At 40.6% G+C, this 17267-nt stretch overlaps 2 protein-coding genes across 20 annotated transcripts in view; both read right to left on the reverse strand.

The window, feature by feature from the left end:
- Nucleotides 1-327: 327 nt before the first annotated feature.
- scly (selenocysteine lyase) lies at nucleotides 328-5491 on the reverse strand. Its single transcript, XM_046392174.1, has 13 exons — nucleotides 5348-5491; nucleotides 4600-4698; nucleotides 4312-4421; nucleotides 4045-4145; nucleotides 3778-3955; nucleotides 3541-3668; nucleotides 3086-3241; nucleotides 2890-2996; nucleotides 2727-2763; nucleotides 1238-1321; nucleotides 1062-1161; nucleotides 822-897; nucleotides 328-723 (listed from the first exon to the last, which is right to left on the reverse strand). Exons 2-13 carry the CDS (start codon nucleotides 4689-4691, stop codon nucleotides 570-572), a joined length of 1323 nt encoding a protein of 440 aa, XP_046248130.1. The 5' UTR covers nucleotides 4692-4698; nucleotides 5348-5491; the 3' UTR covers nucleotides 328-569.
- Nucleotides 5492-6834: 1343 nt separating this feature from the next.
- The window catches only part of kif1aa (kinesin family member 1Aa), a 39060-nt gene continuing 28627 nt past the window's right edge, over nucleotides 6835-17267 (reverse strand). For 13 of the 19 annotated variants that reach the window (XM_046391832.1, XM_046391831.1, XM_046391829.1 and 10 more), the window contains 12 exons: nucleotides 15585-15611; nucleotides 13083-13197; nucleotides 12831-12964; nucleotides 12682-12743; nucleotides 12457-12602; nucleotides 11577-11765; nucleotides 11038-11109; nucleotides 10811-10929; nucleotides 10441-10578; nucleotides 10160-10352; nucleotides 9954-10072; nucleotides 6835-9866 (listed from right to left, as the gene is read on the reverse strand). In XM_046391832.1, the coding sequence (XP_046247788.1) occupies nucleotides 9824-9866; nucleotides 9954-10072; nucleotides 10160-10352; nucleotides 10441-10578; nucleotides 10811-10929; nucleotides 11038-11109; nucleotides 11577-11765; nucleotides 12457-12602; nucleotides 12682-12743; nucleotides 12831-12964; nucleotides 13083-13197; nucleotides 15585-15611 (1357 nt within the window). In that variant the 3' untranslated portion in view covers nucleotides 6835-9823. The remainder of the gene's footprint in view (nucleotides 9867-9953; nucleotides 10073-10159; nucleotides 10353-10440; nucleotides 10579-10810; nucleotides 10930-11037; nucleotides 11110-11576; nucleotides 11766-12456; nucleotides 12603-12681; nucleotides 12744-12830; nucleotides 12965-13082; nucleotides 13198-15584; nucleotides 15612-17267) is intronic. The other 6 variants (XM_046391833.1, XM_046391838.1, XM_046391839.1 and 3 more) reach the window with 1 other exon arrangement.

The raw sequence follows: 17267 nt of genomic DNA on the forward strand, positions 1-17267 counted from the left end.
GTCAGAGTCAGCCAGATAGAAAGGTAATGAAAGACGGGTGGAGGCGCACCACTCGCGACCTCCTGCTCTCCTTTGTGTGGCAGCGACCATATGCTGGCACACACACAACAACCCTTCACTGGAGATGGGGAAGCTGAGGCGGCACGGAAACTTAAGTAATGGGAGAAGTCAGATCAAAGGCATGCTCAATTACAATGAGTGTTATTTTTTACAACTATTTTAAAAATTCATCTTAGAGGGGATGACTAAACAGCTGGGCAAAGTTATCATCTACAAAGAAGATTTTACAGTTGATTACTGAAAAATAAACACCAAATGAATAAAATATTAAAAGTGCATGGAAATATTTTATTTCAGTAACACTCATACATGCCACCCTGATTCCAGTTAGCTGATTGGCCGAGTACAGTGATCTCTCCATAACGTCACCCCTCAGGTCACTTCAACTTGTTCCCTTTGATTATTTATATGAAATATTTCATCCATTTTACACGATCCGTTAATGTAACAATAAACACATGCTGATGATGTATTTACAACCCTGTGCCCCAACAGAACTGTTTACATCATCAGTCCATTTCTTCCAGCAGATGCACAGTTTCCCTCAGGTCCTCCACGACTGCATCCACATCTGCTTTGGTGGTCCCCCTGCCCACGCTCAGCCTTAAGGCATTAGCTGCCACCTCTGAGGGTACGCCGCAGCTCAGAAGGATATGGGAAGGCCTGATGGACAGACACAGTGCAGTGCACGGGAGTTATGTAACTATAATCTGTGGTGTCTAGACAAAAGCAGAACGCGGGGAAAAGGGACTGCGTTTTACCTGTTTCCACTGTCTGAGTGGCAGGCGGCACCGACGCTGGCCAGCAGCCTCGTACAGTTGGACAATACCCTCCAGCCTAAAGCAGTAGAGACACGGATTAATCATTCAGAGCCTTTGTAGCTTACAAACAGTCGTGTGCAGGTCATGAACTGGCTCTGACACACATTGGTGTAGGGTTAGAGGACACTGTGTTGGACAGGCAAGCTAAAACAAACATAGACCAGAGACATATGACATCACCTTGTAAAGTTGGGCCAAGGATGGACACGTTACATGTGTTAGGCAGGATATCGGAGCCTGGATAGTGGCTGTTGAAGTGGATCTTGTCTTCAAAGATGGCCTGGAAAGGAAAACCTTTTTTTGTATACAAATTATAAGCAACAAAATAAAGACGGTGATGATGGAATCAAGCTTACCTTCAGTCGTTCTTCCAAGTAAAGTTTGGTACTTCGCATATGACTCTCATAATCAGACAAGTTAGAGGCCACCATTTCTGCAGCCTAACGAACACATAATAAATCAGCAGCTATAAATGAAGCATATGAATATGTTTGATATCTAAATAAATATGAATGACATTGTTCTTGTAGTTAAACTAAATTTGTTAGTTAAACTGAATTTGAATGAGGTTATAATAACGAGGTAATGATAAGGTAGAAAATGCAAGAGAAACATTTCTATAAAATTCCAAAAGACAAGAAGAAACTTGTGGTTGTTTGCCCCCACACACCAGTCAGGTGCAGTTTACTCTCACGTCTGCCCAGACTCGCGTAACATGTGTAGTGACTGATGTAGCTTCGTCAGCAATCACAATTGAAGCTCAATATCATTAAACCCAATGAGCCTGTGATGAGCTACAATACCCTCTGCAAAGAAGCTACAAGACATGGCTGATTCACACACGTTTAACCTGGCAGGACTGAGGACCTGTACTATCAGCACAGTTTCAAGGTGGACACCCAAGATCCGTGTCACCAGTTCAGTATCTGACCAATCACACAATCACAATCTGCTTCCCTTCTGTTCCAAAGCTGTTGAATAATAAACAGAAAACATTGCGACATCACAGTGAACTTGACCTTTGTCCATCTGGATATAAAACATGATCACTTCATTATTTTACCTCTATCAGACATTTGAGTAAAACTTTGTCATGATTAGTGCATGAGTTATGGCTTAAAACATTTTTTATGAGGTGACAGTGAACATTGAGCACCAAATTCTAATCAGTTCATCCTTGAGCCCAAGTGAAAATTTGTGTTAAATCTGAATTTGTTCGCTCAAAGTGTTTCTGTAGGATCATGTTTATGAAAATGGGAGGCGCAGGCAGAACTACAGTACAGATAGCTCAAAAGCAAAACATATTGCCTCCAGCCAAGTCTGCTGGGCATAACAAAGGCTGGATTCAATTGTTACACAACGCTATCATGTCACTTTGCCAACCATTACATTAATAACAGATTCTATGATACACAATATGATGCAAGGATGTGATGCAAGGCAACTGAGCAAATACTGCTTGTTTTTTATCCTGTGCAATTACCACATATCTCTGTAATTCACCAAAACGACAAGCTACAGCGCTACGACAAGCTATTTTATTTCTCAAACAGTCTTCACACTTACAGCTTCATAAATGCAGCCTTTACGACAGGGTTACTGGATTAAATTGCAAAACAATATAATGTGTTCTATTGATTTTTTTGTCCTCTGTAGTTCTATAATATAATAAACGGAGAAAAATTCCGATTTCTGTGAAAAATCCTACAGAGAGACTGGATGACCACCTGCTTTTCAGAAAAGCCAGTTAAATTACTTTAGTAAACATCTGTTAATGGATTCCAAAATGTATGACTGCGTTATTACTAAACAGCTAGTGACACATGTATGGAACAGGAAACATACCTTTCCCAAACCTGCGATCATTGGTGTATTTTCTGTGCTGCAGCATCAAGAAAGAGATACAACACACTGTTAGATTAAGATGTGCAGCGCTCTGATTTTGGCCGTTCTTTAATGCATATTTGGGGCTTTATCATTTCTTAAGAAAGATAATATAGTCTGTTACCCTGGTCTGAAATTTCTCTCCTGTCCTCCTCCAAACAACATCGGATATAACGGTGTTCTCGTCCCAGGGCTGTTCGTATACAAAGCACCAATCCGAGGGCCATAGAACTAAAAGTGTAAGAAGACCTGTTGATAAAATGTTTTTCTATTTTCCATCTGGTTCCAAATCAAGATATTTCATACACAAGATTTCTGACCTTGTGCCCCACTATGGTGAGGTAATCCACTCCCAGTTCACAGACATCTACTCGGATTTTCCCCAGAGCCTGAGCAGCATCAGTGTGGAGCAAGATCCTGAGCCGATCATGCTGCTTGTTGAGAGATTTAATCCTCTGGCAGATCTCTTGGACAGGCTGACAAGAGGAGGAGACGTTATTGCACTGCGCATGGGGCTATAAAAAGTGAAAGCATTTGTTTTTACATTGAAATGGTATTTAAAATTCCATATTTGATATATGATACATGGAAGGGTTTACCAGCTAATATAACTGTCTGCTTCATCAGCACCAGTTCCACCTTTGAAAACTGATGGATTCTTCTATTCTAGCATCTTTTCTATTTAAAAAAAATCTCTCAATTATGAGTGCTATAAAAAAATGCTCTTTAAGGTGAAGAGGCCATCAGGTTTCCAAGCCTCTTATCTGCTTCTTACCATGATGACTCCTGTCTCATTGTTGGCCAGCATTATAGAGATGAGACATGTGTTGGGACGCACTGCAGCAATGATGTCCTCCACCTCCACACGGGCTGTTACCTTAGATACAGGCACAAATGTGACATCTGTGACAGAAACACAGTCACCAAAACAAGTCAAGAAAGGGAGCAGATGCAAGAAAGCTACTTGATTCTGGCTTTAATTGGAGTAAATCTTTACATGATGGTCTCCTACCTGCTTTGCCATCTTTCTGTAGGTGCTCAGCTACAAGTTTGACAGAGTCATGTTCCACATTAGAGGTGATGATGTGAGGAAGGCTGTTGGTTCCATTCTGGTGCCCGTCAACTTGTTCTGCAGCCCCGCAGTTTCTCCTGAAATGCTCTATGGCAGTGTGGAGCACCAAGTTATTGGCCTGTAAGAAATTTGGTTTGCCATGAACCACAGCTGCATGCATCATACTACTATTCTGTTGATGTAGATGTATACAGGTGTAATGATTACCTCTGTTCCACCTGATGTGAAAATGATGTCTTCTGCTTTACCTCCAACCATTCTCGCCACATTGTCTCTGGACTGATTAATCAATGCCTTGGCTTTAGCACCTAGAAATAACAATGATTTATTGAAAAAGAACTTTTTTTACTGTTTGCGCACTGAGACACAACTTCATTGGCTGACTTCCAAAAACGTAAATTAAGGAAAAGCAGTATTGGTTCTCTGATAGTCAAGGAAATCAGTTTAGAATCACGATTCAATGGTTTTCTTCACCTGCTATGTAAGTGCTACTCGGGTTGCCCCAGGCATCCCGGAGCGCTTCAGAAACAGCCTGGATCACTTCTGGTTCCAGAGGAGTTGTGGCATTGTAGTCCATGTAGATCCTGCATTGCATTAAGTACAACGGAGAGAATTTCACGTACTGCCTAAAGTCTGTATACTACAGCGCTGTAACAAAACATCATGAGCATTTAAAATCACAACATCCATTTCACTTTGCATTCACTATCCTTAAGACTTTATTTCATTCAGACTGAATGGCCGACTGATGCGACGTCCTACCTGTTTGGATTCATTTCTGAATGAGGTTCAAAGGTATGGTCCGTGAAGGCGTGACGTTTTATCGACGCGATGCCATCGGACTGTTTGGCCATGATGATCCTGGGGGGAAATAACGCATTTAGTAGCATGTGTGTGTGTCAGTGCTGGCAATTTATTTCTCTCAGCTTTATTAATTAGTGTTGCATTCATTTGAACAACAGAGTGTGAGCTTTGATGAAAGACTGCAGGCCACACAGCAGGTATTTTTCCGTCTGTCAGCTATTGCTTATTCAAATTGTCATCATGGTTATTACGACGTAGCGTGTAAATAAATGCCAGCTGGAAGTGTAACAGGCTACGGAGGTTTACTTAAAGCACTTAAAGCAAAACATTTCGCTGTAACCTGGTCTAAAATACTGCGTCAACTAGCGTCACATTGATGCTGTCAGCAGCAGGTGTGACAGATGTTTACTCAGCTTTCGAGTAGCTTTCTTGTACCGACCGTGTTTCAGGTTAATTCATGGGGAAGCTCGTAACTGAAACATTAAAACACCCTGACTCATCCCTGGCAAAGTCTTACCAAAACCGAGATGATACTTAGGCAGCTAATGCAAACTCATCTGTTCACTTTAGCTAAAGCTAACTAGTTCTCATAACATTTTTTTTGCTAGCAAGATAAACAATTAGTTTATCAGCTTCGGAGCTCTTAAAATGAGTCAGATATGCTCTACTTGACATGACAAGCTCAAGTTCTTGACTTTTGTCTGACCTTGTAAAGTGAGGAGAAGGTTTCCTGAGTAGATTTACTGCTGTCTGTGTCAATGATCAGCTAGCTAGCCAGTTTGTATGACTGAGGCGCTACTCCACTGGGTTGCCAGATGCCTAAAGGAGAAACCTGCAAACAGCAACGTAAGATGTCATAGTGCCGTAGGACGTTCGAATCAAAGTATAGAGTATGGCGTTTTCGGTGTGTTTTTATATACAGTGTTTGTTTTATTGTATACATGCTATTTAGCTAACACAAGCATATTAATAAAAGCATAAATTATATTTTACTCAAACATAAATAATACATATGCAGGAGAAACTAAAATTCTGGGTTTGAAAGTCCGCGAAAATCAGGGTATTTCAGTGTCGAAGAGCCTGACAGATAATGTAAACCAGAGTCAAGATGAGGATTTTACGGATTTGAGATAAACAAAATGTACTAAGCTATACACAGTCCCAAATGCTAGCATGAGGACATGGCAACTCTGGACCCTGCTGCCATGGTGACAACCAGGAAGAGTGAAAGAGTGAAACATAGACACGTAGCTTTGAGCTTGTTCTCTAAAATATAAGCTTGTGCGAACATGTTTAAACTATGGAATATTTTAAGGTAGCAAAATTGGTGAAAATGCAGTCACTGCACTGTTACAACTTGCAACACATACACTATATAGACAAAAGAAATGGGCACCTGACCGTTACACTGGTCAGGGACTTTTATGACATCGCATTATGAACACATAGACTGCTTTCCACAAGATTTTGGAGTGTTTCTGTGGAAAATTCAAGTTCCACTTCCACACCAAACTCATCCAGCCATGTCTTTATGGACTTTGCTTTGTGCACTGGGACACAGTCATGCTGGGATAGAAAAGGGTCTTCACCAAACTGTTGCCACAAAGTTGGAAGCATAGCATTGTCCAACATGTCTTGATATGATGAGACATTGAGATTTCCCTTCACTGGAAGTTAAGGGGCCGAACCCAACCCAACCCTTGAAAACCCCAGAGGTGTGTCTGTATACTTTTGTCTATATAGTGGAACTGGGATGGTCATGGTCATGGTCATGTCTAAAATAAACACACTACATCAATTTTTAATATGAATATAATATTTATTATATTCCCTTGTGAGTATGAATATTCGTTTAAATGACTTCTACCCCGTTAATGACCTATTTTCAAAATACATGATGGGGAAGCCAACAAATTACAACGCAAGAAAAAATCATTTTATCTCAGGACAGGATAGAAAAATTACATTTTCAACACTTTACTAGTAACTTTCTCTGAGTTTCAAATATTGATTCTTTATTGTAAACAAGAAGACAATCTAACTGAGCATGTGCACAATGAGTGGAATCACTTATCCTTGTTTCCTATTAGTGAAATTCAAACCATTACAACCATCCCATGTTTAAACTATCCATTGTTTCCCCACATACCAATGCAGTAGATTCTATAAAGAAGAAGAGTCCATCACTTTGTGTTGCATAATTTCCATGTTTATTTAATATATGACAATGTGTTTAGTGTACACAAACATTTGACATTAAACTCCAACACTCAAAGACACTGACTGAACTACTGCCCATTTAAGATTTTGTAAATGGGTGCAACTTTATAATACACTGTTCACAGCAATCATGTTTATATACAATGCAAAATAATTTGAAAAAGGAAACAAAAAAAAAAAAAAGAAATGTACCGGTGCAATTTGATAGTGCAAAGCAAAAACAAAAAGAGAGAGAGAGAGATTAGATGTGGAAGCACAAAAATGTGAAAGGGCTGAGAAAAAGTAGTTTTTGTGAAGGCTGTCAGAGCATCATGGTGAAGGCAGATACAGAAATAACAGTGAAAGCATGACAGTAAGGTAACCTACAGCATTACTCTGTGCAGGATGCAATGCCTAACAGGGCCATGGTGAACCTACGTTCCCCCACATGTTAGTGGACATATTATTACAGGTGTACCACACAACCTTCATGTGGTTTCCTGGTAGTAGTCTAACCTGTCTACAATCAAGAAGGAACCAGACTGTGAAACCAGAAGACAAGTTTACACATCCATTCCTCCAGAATAAGTAATTTCAAACATTAATGTACATTCAGTGTGATTTTTTTTTTTGTTTTGTTTGTTTGTGTGTTTTGCTCACTAACAAAAGTTTGGTTGGCTCAAATGTGATGCACATGAAAAGGCCCAAAGAAAACAAGAGGAATGATCTCAACATGGAGATCAGAATGGGGCGATGCCAGGCTCAAGACTGGGTTTTAAAGGAAATGTGACAGAAATGAGTGCTTGAGACAGTGTAATGTACAGTACAGCAGGGTGTTACCTCAATGACAGTGCTATAGCAGGATGAAATACAACTGCAGTCTCCCTCAAGCAAGCCTTTGATAGACTTTGATCAGAACATTGATCACCCAACTCGTAAGACAACACATACATTTGATTGTTCGATTAACCACAACTACTGACAGTTGTACACACATGTAGGACTATGAAATGGTTTGATTATATTACTTCAAAATATGTCCACAACACAGAGAATACATTCCAGTCTCAGGAAACATGCTTATAGTAGAGTAAGGAACTGTATGGATTACTTCAGCAGGAAACATTAAGACATGCTGAACTGCTGTTAGTATGTAATCCAAAAATAATATTCTTGTGTAACAGATTGATTCTTTCAGACGTTGTCCAAGTTTGTAAATAAAATGTCAATTCGGTCATTGAGCACGCTCACTAGGCTGGCTGACCTGAGGCATACTCGTCGATCAATCGTCACACATCTCAGTATCTGTCACTAGCTTCAGTTTCTGATTCATAGTCAGTCTGAATTTGCTGCAGAAACTGCACAGTTGCACGGTTCCTCAAAGACAAGATGAAGGGATAAAAAGCAGTAGTCTTTCAACTTGGCATTGATTTTTTTGCTCTTTTCAAAGCATGATTAACAGAACCACATGCCTTCTCACAATCCTGAAATATGTTAAAGTCGCTGTTTTTAATGTATGAACATGAAGTACACTCTGTGTTATGGAAATTCAGCAGGAAAGAGATGTGACAAGCAGATGTGATGCAGACGCTTCCAGAACAGTATTATAGCAGCATGAAGGATGTAGTTTCGAAGCAACTGGCGCAGAGGCAAACTGTACAGTATGATTGAAAAGAGAGGCACTACATTTAATCAATATACATATCATTCAGAAAACCAGCTTCTTGTTCTGTACTGTGAGGAACAGTTTATACTTTTGATCATTTAACAAGGTAGATTTGTGCGGCTGAGGATGGACAGGCCACCGCAATATTCTCTACCTAGCAATATTCTGACCTTGTCAGATGTTTGTTAGCTGGGGTAAAGGTCAGATGTGACTACCCTAATCTTAAAGGGGGCAGTATTATTCAAGTAATCTTCAGCACAAAGAAAGTGGCCAATCATAAAGTTATTAAATTGTTTAAATAGCATTAACTACAAGGGGACAAGGTTGTATTATTCAAACATTTAAGGAACTCATATTAAAAAGTGCAGTGTGCAGAAATTGCACGGTACTACTACTTTAGAAATATAAATGTCTTTGTAAATAATAAATACATGCAGAAATAAATCATAAAGCTGTTAAATATCTAAATATATCACATTTTAAAAGAAAATTCAGATAGAGAATGGGATTAAATCGCGCTAAATTAAAAGTGATGATATTCAATTACTTGTTGTGTCAATGTAGATACCCTCAGTGCTCCTACAAGTAGCTAAAAACAACACGGATTTATCAGAATGCCACAAGAACATGAAGTCTATGATGATATGCCATTCCTTTGCCAGGCTGTGTGTGCTAACGTTCCCAAGGAGTTTTAAGAATAGGAGGCAGATTACTCAATGTCAGGATTCATGGACCATAAAGAAAAGACGACTGTGTCGAATAGTTACACTCTCCTGTCATTTTCTTCTTTTAGTGTGTATTTTCTAGCTGTATGCAAACCAGTTTCAACACATATAGATGTAGAGCCAAGTAGAGAAGAATCTGTATGTTTGTCTACTTATTGATGCAAATGTAACAATCCTCACTGGCATGGCAGCTTTAGGTAAAAATAAATGTCACTGTATTTTTTTTAAGGAATAAATGTATAAGGCTTGATGTGTCACTGACAACAACTACAGTACATTACTATACGTATGTAATCTGAGATAAGAAACTGTTGCTACTTCCTCCGTTTTCTCCGTTCGTCCAGCTATGAATAAACTCCAGTACAGTACAGTGACAGGTTTTTGAAGAGGTTCTTCAGACTACAAGACTCACACTGCAGCAAAGGCCTGACACAAAATGGGCGCTTTAGGTGCTGAGGACACTAGTGATAAACTGAGAACGTACAGAGGAAGGATGGTTGTCGGTGACTGAGGTGGCGGGAATGAGACTCAGCACAAAGGGGAGGAATGAGGACAAGGATCTATGTACATCTCTCATGAGATTTCTTCAGAGTCACATCCTCATCTGTCCGGCTCGTCTTCTCGACAGCTTTGACCTGACAGAAAAGAAATATCCATTTATATTAAAAACCCATCTCGTAGTTAAAATCTGTCTTTACTTTTACCATTGGAGTTTACTTTACCTGATAGTTCCAGCAAGGAGAGGATTAAACGCATAAAGCCAGTCATGCATCTCTTTGTCATTAGTGGCTTGAAGCAATATCCCACGATGTTCTGTACACACAGCAAATGTGTTCGGGGTCTGTTGAAACAGCCAGCAAAGCTTATTATACCTGAGATTTTCACCAATAAGAAAGCAGATTTTGGAAAATCTGGCGAATCAACCAACCTTCAGCATTGCCTGCTGGTCCTCACTGTACTCCACCTGGGCAGAGGAGAGGTTGAGGATGGCCCGTTCTACAGTGTCTCTCTCTGTGTTGTAGATGTAGACGTACGGCCGCCGCACCACAACATAGCGCTTCACCCATCCGTTGGTGTGTGGCTCCAGGAAATGTATGTAACCTTTCTTTGACACAATGGGGCTGCAAAAATAAGAGGTGAGATATCACCACGTGTAAGAACAGGACAAACGTGTCCACAGCACAAACTGAGTTGCTGTGGCAGACTCACCTGACTCTAATCTCCTGGATATCAGGGACAAATCTGCGGGTCCGGGGTTTGGTTTCAGAGCTGACGGGCTTTTTGACCTCCGCATCCTGCGGTGTACCAGGGTTGGGACTGGCAGCACGAGAACGAGGTGTGGGGGCTCTGCAGTTCAGAAACAAGAGGTGAATGAGCCAAAGCAACAAAGTCGCTGCATACATCTTATGTGACTGTACTGTGCAATGAATGAGTGGCTTTACCATCCTTAGTGCATCAACTTATCCTAATACCAAACATTAAAAAGAAAAAAAAAAAGCTAACCCAGACTGCCACACACAACAAAGGCTACCAGGGCTACCAAAGCAAATCCACCACACAAGTATGCCTTAGCACTGACCTGAGTTCAGTGTTGCCATAACCCTCAACCAGCGAAGGGCATGTTGAGGAGGGTGTGATTGTGTTGAGAGCAGAGACTGAAGTGGAGTCTCTTAGCGTTGTGACAGACATCTCAGAGATCTGTGAGACACACAAACACACAGACGCACACTTGCTCAACTATGAAATTCCAAGTGATGAGTACAAATCAGTTTTGTTTTTTCATAAATTCGAGTGTTTGAGCACTACCTTGCTTTCACTGGCGCTGACACACACATGGCTGTATTCTCGGTTAAAGGAGTGAGTGAGCAGACGCAAACACTGTGTGCAAAAAGGACAGAGAGCTTAAAATGTCTTCTAAGGTTAGATACAAGATAAGTATAATCAGATCTATAATATCATCAAAATGTAAGCACTATACTTCAAGTTGACATAAATGCATATATCCTGAGATACATTTCAACACTTGCTTGACATGACAGCGATCACCAAAGAGGACAAACTCTTTGGTTGGCATGAAATACAGTCAAGACTGCACTTAAAGGATCCATTTTTATTATTGCTAAACTTGAATTAGGTTGGCCACACTCCCTTTTGTGACGTCACATTCAATTTTCCTTTTTGAGGTGGACATGTAACTCCCTTAAAACTGAATCCAGATGTTACTATCGTTTTAAGATACACACACACAAATACACACATTGATTCATTCACTGTGGTCTCTATCCTGCAAGTTTTTCTTTAAGTCAAACATGAAATTCTGTATTCATTAAGCAACAAAGGCTGACCTTGGCAGCAAGCTCCCTCTGCCTCTCAGTGGTGATTTCAGAGCTGGAGCCGACCTCCTGGTCGATCTCGGTGGGCTGAGGAGACTCACTCAGCTCCTCAGTGACACAGGAGAGCAGGGACTCCTGGCCCATGAGCAAAGTAGACTCCAGTTTCTCCCTCAGCAGGAGGTAATGTTTGGTCTTCTCCACCTGAGAGAACGAGGGAAACAGCCTCACAATCAGTTTTGAAATCAGCAGAGGAAAACAGTTTATTTAGCAAGCTCTGGGTTGGTTTCCATCAGAAGCCCAACAGAGATGGCTCCCTGTGCTGCTTTCAATACCATAAATTATATTCTTTTAGGAAGTCTGATACTGTGTAACTCTTGAATAGAGTTCTTCCCATTTGTATATTTTTAACTTAAATGAACTACCTTTAGCTAGCTGTATCCATTGCTGACAAACTGTCAGACTGTTATTGTGCTCCTCTGTCCTGTTGAGTTCCTCAAGGATCAGTCCTGGGACATGTCTGATTTTCTTGTTACATGCTACCTTATTTGTCAGTTTGGCTTCGTGTCTTGTCATTGTTCTGCTGATGATATTCATTTTTAACTTTCAAATCTGGCTACATTACATAATTGGTTTTCAAATGTTTCATCTTGAAATTTTAAAGCTACACTTTCCCTGGTTCCCTGGCTTGTATCTCAAAGATTTGGGTCAATATAAATTCCCAGTTGAACTAGAGGACTCATCTTGGACCGGCTCAGTCCTGTCATTTTAATTGAAAAAACACTGCAACATTAAGCCAAGTAGTTGTAGCACCTAAAAGGAAAAGAAAGCATCTAAAAGAAAGCACCTAAGTTACATCTTATGCTTTAATAGAAAAGTAAGTAATGCCCCTCACATCTTGAAGGAGGCTGAGTTTCTCCAGCTCCCACTGGTGGTCCAGAATGAGGCTGTCACTACGGGGCCTCCAGCCAGCCAGGTTTTCCTCCCCACGAACGTAGGCCACTGAGGTGTCCAGCACCCGCCTGCGTCTCCTCTGCATACCTGGGGTGGGCAGGTGCAGGATTAGACATGATGCAAAGGCAAGCTTAATGCAAAACGGCAACTTTGTCTTGACTCTCACCTGGGCTTCCTGCATCTGCCAGGTTACACAGGCTCACCTCATAAACTCCAGTTACACGGTTTCTAGGGGAAAAAAAAAGATCTTTATCAACAGAAGGAACACATAACCACATGTTTCATGTAGTTTTCAGTTTAAAGCTTAAAACTCACCCATCTGCCGCTCTCAAGCTTCCAGTGCCAAAAAGGTTTCGAATAGAACGGGAAGCTGAGAGTTTTGTGTCTCGAGAGTAAAACACCATGCAGATATCTTTGGTTATGACTGCAGGCTGGGTGCAGTTCTCCATCTGCAATTGATAAAGGAGGAAGTATTTCCCACACTGATCCTCTAGAGTAATTCACACATCACCTCCAATGCAATGAGAGCTATTTCTGCTTCTCATGAATGCAGACATTGCACCATACCTCAAGGTAGGCAGAGAGGGTCATATAGATCTTCTCCCCATACGGAGTGACTCGGTTTAGTAGCAAGGAGTTGTGCATGGAGCTATCCCAAGCGGCCTCAAAGCGGTAGAAAGTCCTGAGGTGATCCAAGTGAGGAGAAACCAAGAAAATGAGTCAAAATGAATCCGCAGTCCAAATATAAGTCCTTCTACCTGAACTGTCAGGTCAGGTCAGGGCTAAACCCATGCTAAAGTCTAGCGACATAAACTTCAGGGTAAATCCAAAAATACTTGATTAATTAAAAATACTTCACTTACAGAAAGAATTTTAAATAATAAAATAAAATAACATGATTTGTAAAATAAACAAGCAAACAAACAAAAGAAATGGTCTTAATCAATTTACTATCAGCAATGTACAGTAGTTTAACACTCTAGTGAGTATTCTTTAGTATTTCAGTACACCAAAATTGCTAATGAAATCTTTTTTGCATGCAACAGGCTGACAGAGTTGATGATCTGCTCTGTACAAAATATTACAGAAAAGCAAAGAGAGCTGAGGTGATTATTAGTACAGAAAAAAGAAGGGGAGGGGGGATGAGAGACAGCCAAACAAAATGAGTGACAGGGCAGTGAAATACCTATGATCAAGTCCCAAGGAATTGCTGTGAGAAAGAAGAAATCAGCAAAAGAATAGAAAGTGAGAGTCAGGAAGTATGTTGTGGTTGTGCGCTTGTGTGGCTGGGATGGCGTTTGTCTTTTTTCACACTGTTATCTCATCACATGAACACTGCCATGGATAGTAGAGCTCACCCAGAAGAGAGTGTTGAGAAATCCTGTGGAAGGTGCTGATCAACTTGATGCAATCGCTCATCCTGTTCTACCATTGAAGAGGTCAAATAACAGCACATGGCCTCTCGAGCAAAACAATACCGCTCTCTATTACGCCTCTGATTTAGTCCATACGTTAATGCACACCATTTTTCCCATTTCCCCCGAGGGGAAATAATCACACACTAAAACCAGTTATTCTTCTGGCCTGCATCCCGGTACAGCCTCAAATTTAAAAAAGATAATCCAAGCAAGAATTGTAAAAGGAGACTAATGTTACTGTAAGCCATAAAAACAGGCTGAATTCACTCTTCATGAGGTTCAGATGTTGGGCCCACTGGCCTTGGACTGAGTTGACCTTGTGGGAAAGTGAACAATGTGTCAACCAAAAGAAAGCAAACAGCAATGGAGTGAGCTGACTCTGTAGTAAAGAGAGCTCACTGCTGCTCTGTGCGAATAAAGGGGATTCAGTGTAGAACTGGCTTGTTTTTTAAGTTATTAGCAAGTGCATTAACACACGCACACACACACAGTCACGCTCCTTTCCCAGTAGTAGAAAACTGTTCGCTTACACTACAAGGAAGCAATTTCCTCTTTGCACTACACCAACATGTGTTCCTCTGTGTTTTACTACCTCCTAAAAATGCGGCAGCCAGGACTGAAGTCATGCTGCTGGCGTAACATGTTAGGAGTCGTTTGTTTCTGGTGTTTGGCAGAGTTTCACTGAGGTACAAGCTAGATTTAAAAATATTCACAACATTGCAGCAATTTTGGGCAAAGTGCTACTGCTGAGGTAATGGTTCAGTGGATTACATTTTAATAAGTGCATTTGAATTCTGTGCCAGAGTGGGTACTGTAAATGATGAGATCCACATTACAGCACTTGAGTAATAACGTTGCTATGATGGGAAGTGTTCTCTGTCACTGGGGATTAGAGGTAACTAAGAAAAACATATTCATGGATTCAAAATATTGCTTCACTGTGAAGGTCAATAATATGAAATTACTAAACAGTGGAGTGGAGCGAGGAAAGCAGAAAATTACAGTTCAGCTTTTTATGAATATTCTCACCGAGGACAGGACGCATAAGTTGCTTTAAATGAACTGTGTTGTAATAATGGATCCCTATCCCCCCCTGCTGGCAAGTAGCACTAATACCTCATAGTGAACCATTCATACTTCAGTCTTTCATTTCAAATACTGTAAACAGATTAAAAAGATACTTTCTAAAAATGTCAACTTTCAGTTTCTATCAAAGATGTAGGAGTGACCAAATATTGATTGACTGTCTAATATCAGCCTTGTAGGACATTTCCTGTAGCAACTCCTGAAGTGGAAAGATAGAATGTGATACTGGCCCCACGACACCTCCAGCAGACACAGTCAAAGACAGTCCACGTGAAGCCAAGCGAGCCATGCAGAACCTGCCCATTGTAAACCGCAGCCCGATAACAGCTCAAAGACACGCCCAGCGCAGCAAGAGAACCAGGGACATGCAAAACCACACCCCGTCACTTCTCATGAGGGGGAGAAAACAAAGAGACACAGATGAATTGCTGACAGTAATGGCAGAGCAGCAGAGAGGGTAACTAAATCACAGGAGGTTGAAAAGGAATGACAGGGTGGACGTTAGAGAGATGACAGATGTGTCTGTCTGACTTAAGAGCATGGGAAAAGAGGCAAAATAATATACCTAGGCATGTCCGAATCAAGAAACTGTCTGCAAAAGCAAAAAACAACATTCCGTTAGTGGACTGGAGGGAGAAAAATGTTAGCATCCATATATACTTTGATGTTAGTCTCCGCAAGACTGAGCAGAGACCACACTGGACCACAGCCTGACCTGTTGCTGAGCCCTTAAACCCAGTTTTTGATCACTGATGCCTTAGCAAGACAAACATCGTGGCCTGAAAACCACAGGGGGTGCAGCACCATGGTCAAAGACAGGCTGGTCAAGCATGGCCCGTGCACAGTGCTGCATGGAGGGTTTGGTTGCTTTCGACTGACACTAAGCAAATCCCACGTGTGGGTGATGGTCTTGCTGGTATTGTTAGGCTTTGTTGCAGAGTGGTCAGGAAAGCAGAGAGATTAAGCAATGGGCCAAAAAGAAGGGATTGCAGAGGTCATAAGTTAACCAGAGCAAAATACAGTTTTCATAAATTTAACTTTAATTTAATAGTTTTGGCCAAATATACACTAATATTTGTCTATATAACATGCTACCACTTAAGAGTTATTCTGCCACCATACAGTGGTGGCATGAATGTTAAAAAATTTTCGATGTTAAAAGACAAAAAAAAATGAAGAGTTAATTTAATTTAATTTTTAATAATTATTGTATTTCTTGAATGGACATGTTAGCTACATGGCATATCAGTATATGCTAAAAAGTTGTCATTATGGCGATGGGATGCTTAAAGGTGCCTATTGCCCTCTACTGGCTGGCTGCAGAATCACATCAAATATTATGCACCACAATTCAGGTACTTTTTTTCCTGCATGATGTCACATTCACAAAGAGCTACCTATTTTATCTTTCCTTAGGGTGAATTCTTGGTAAAATTCTGTATGAATTTCAGTATGATATTAGGAGTTATATTGTCATTGGGTTGTTGTTTCCTGCTGGGTTTCATTCAGGCCAATCCTTCTTCCTGCAGCAATCACGCAACACACCCAGAACACCATTTTCATGGCTTCAAATATGACACACATAGGTCAGTGCATGATTAGACTTTTTCAGTTCTCTATAACTTCCAGGCTGTTATTCTTAAATATCACAAGTTCATCAAGGGATTCAATCAGTGAAATGTTGTATGTCCAATGTATGACATAGTCAAAATACAAATAGTTCAAGGTTTGTTAGTGATTTTACACTACCTGCAGTGAGACACACTGCTGGATAAGTTAGAATAGCATGCACTGTAACTGCTAATTCAACTGAAATGCTCATTTAGCGATGAGACAGAGTAATATCAGGGTAAAACAAGGCTCATCCTGAAGTCTGTAAGCAGGTCAGTGCTGGGGTTAGTAGATTTCATCATAGTTGAAAGATGACAGGGGTTAGAGGTGAGGTGATATACAAGGTGAGATGCAACACGTATGGTGCAATGATCAAACAACGAAAAGCACAGATTAACAAGGAGGGTCGCACAGCCAGCACGGACAGTGAATTCTTAACTACTGGTGTGGCAGATTTAGTTTTCAAGAGATACACTTAAAAAACTCAGGACATTTTTGTTTTGCTAAGGGTCACTCTGGACTGGATTTTTTACATATGGTCTTCTGCAAATACAAAAAGGAAACCATACTCATATGCTATTCTCACAACAATAAAGATAGGAACAAAAAGAACTTTCTACAGTTTGTTGTAACATTC

The sequence above is a fragment of the Scatophagus argus genome, chromosome 6, assembly GCF_020382885.2.
Source record: "Scatophagus argus isolate fScaArg1 chromosome 6, fScaArg1.pri, whole genome shotgun sequence".
NCBI classification, from domain to species: Eukaryota; Metazoa; Chordata; class Actinopteri; family Scatophagidae; genus Scatophagus; species Scatophagus argus.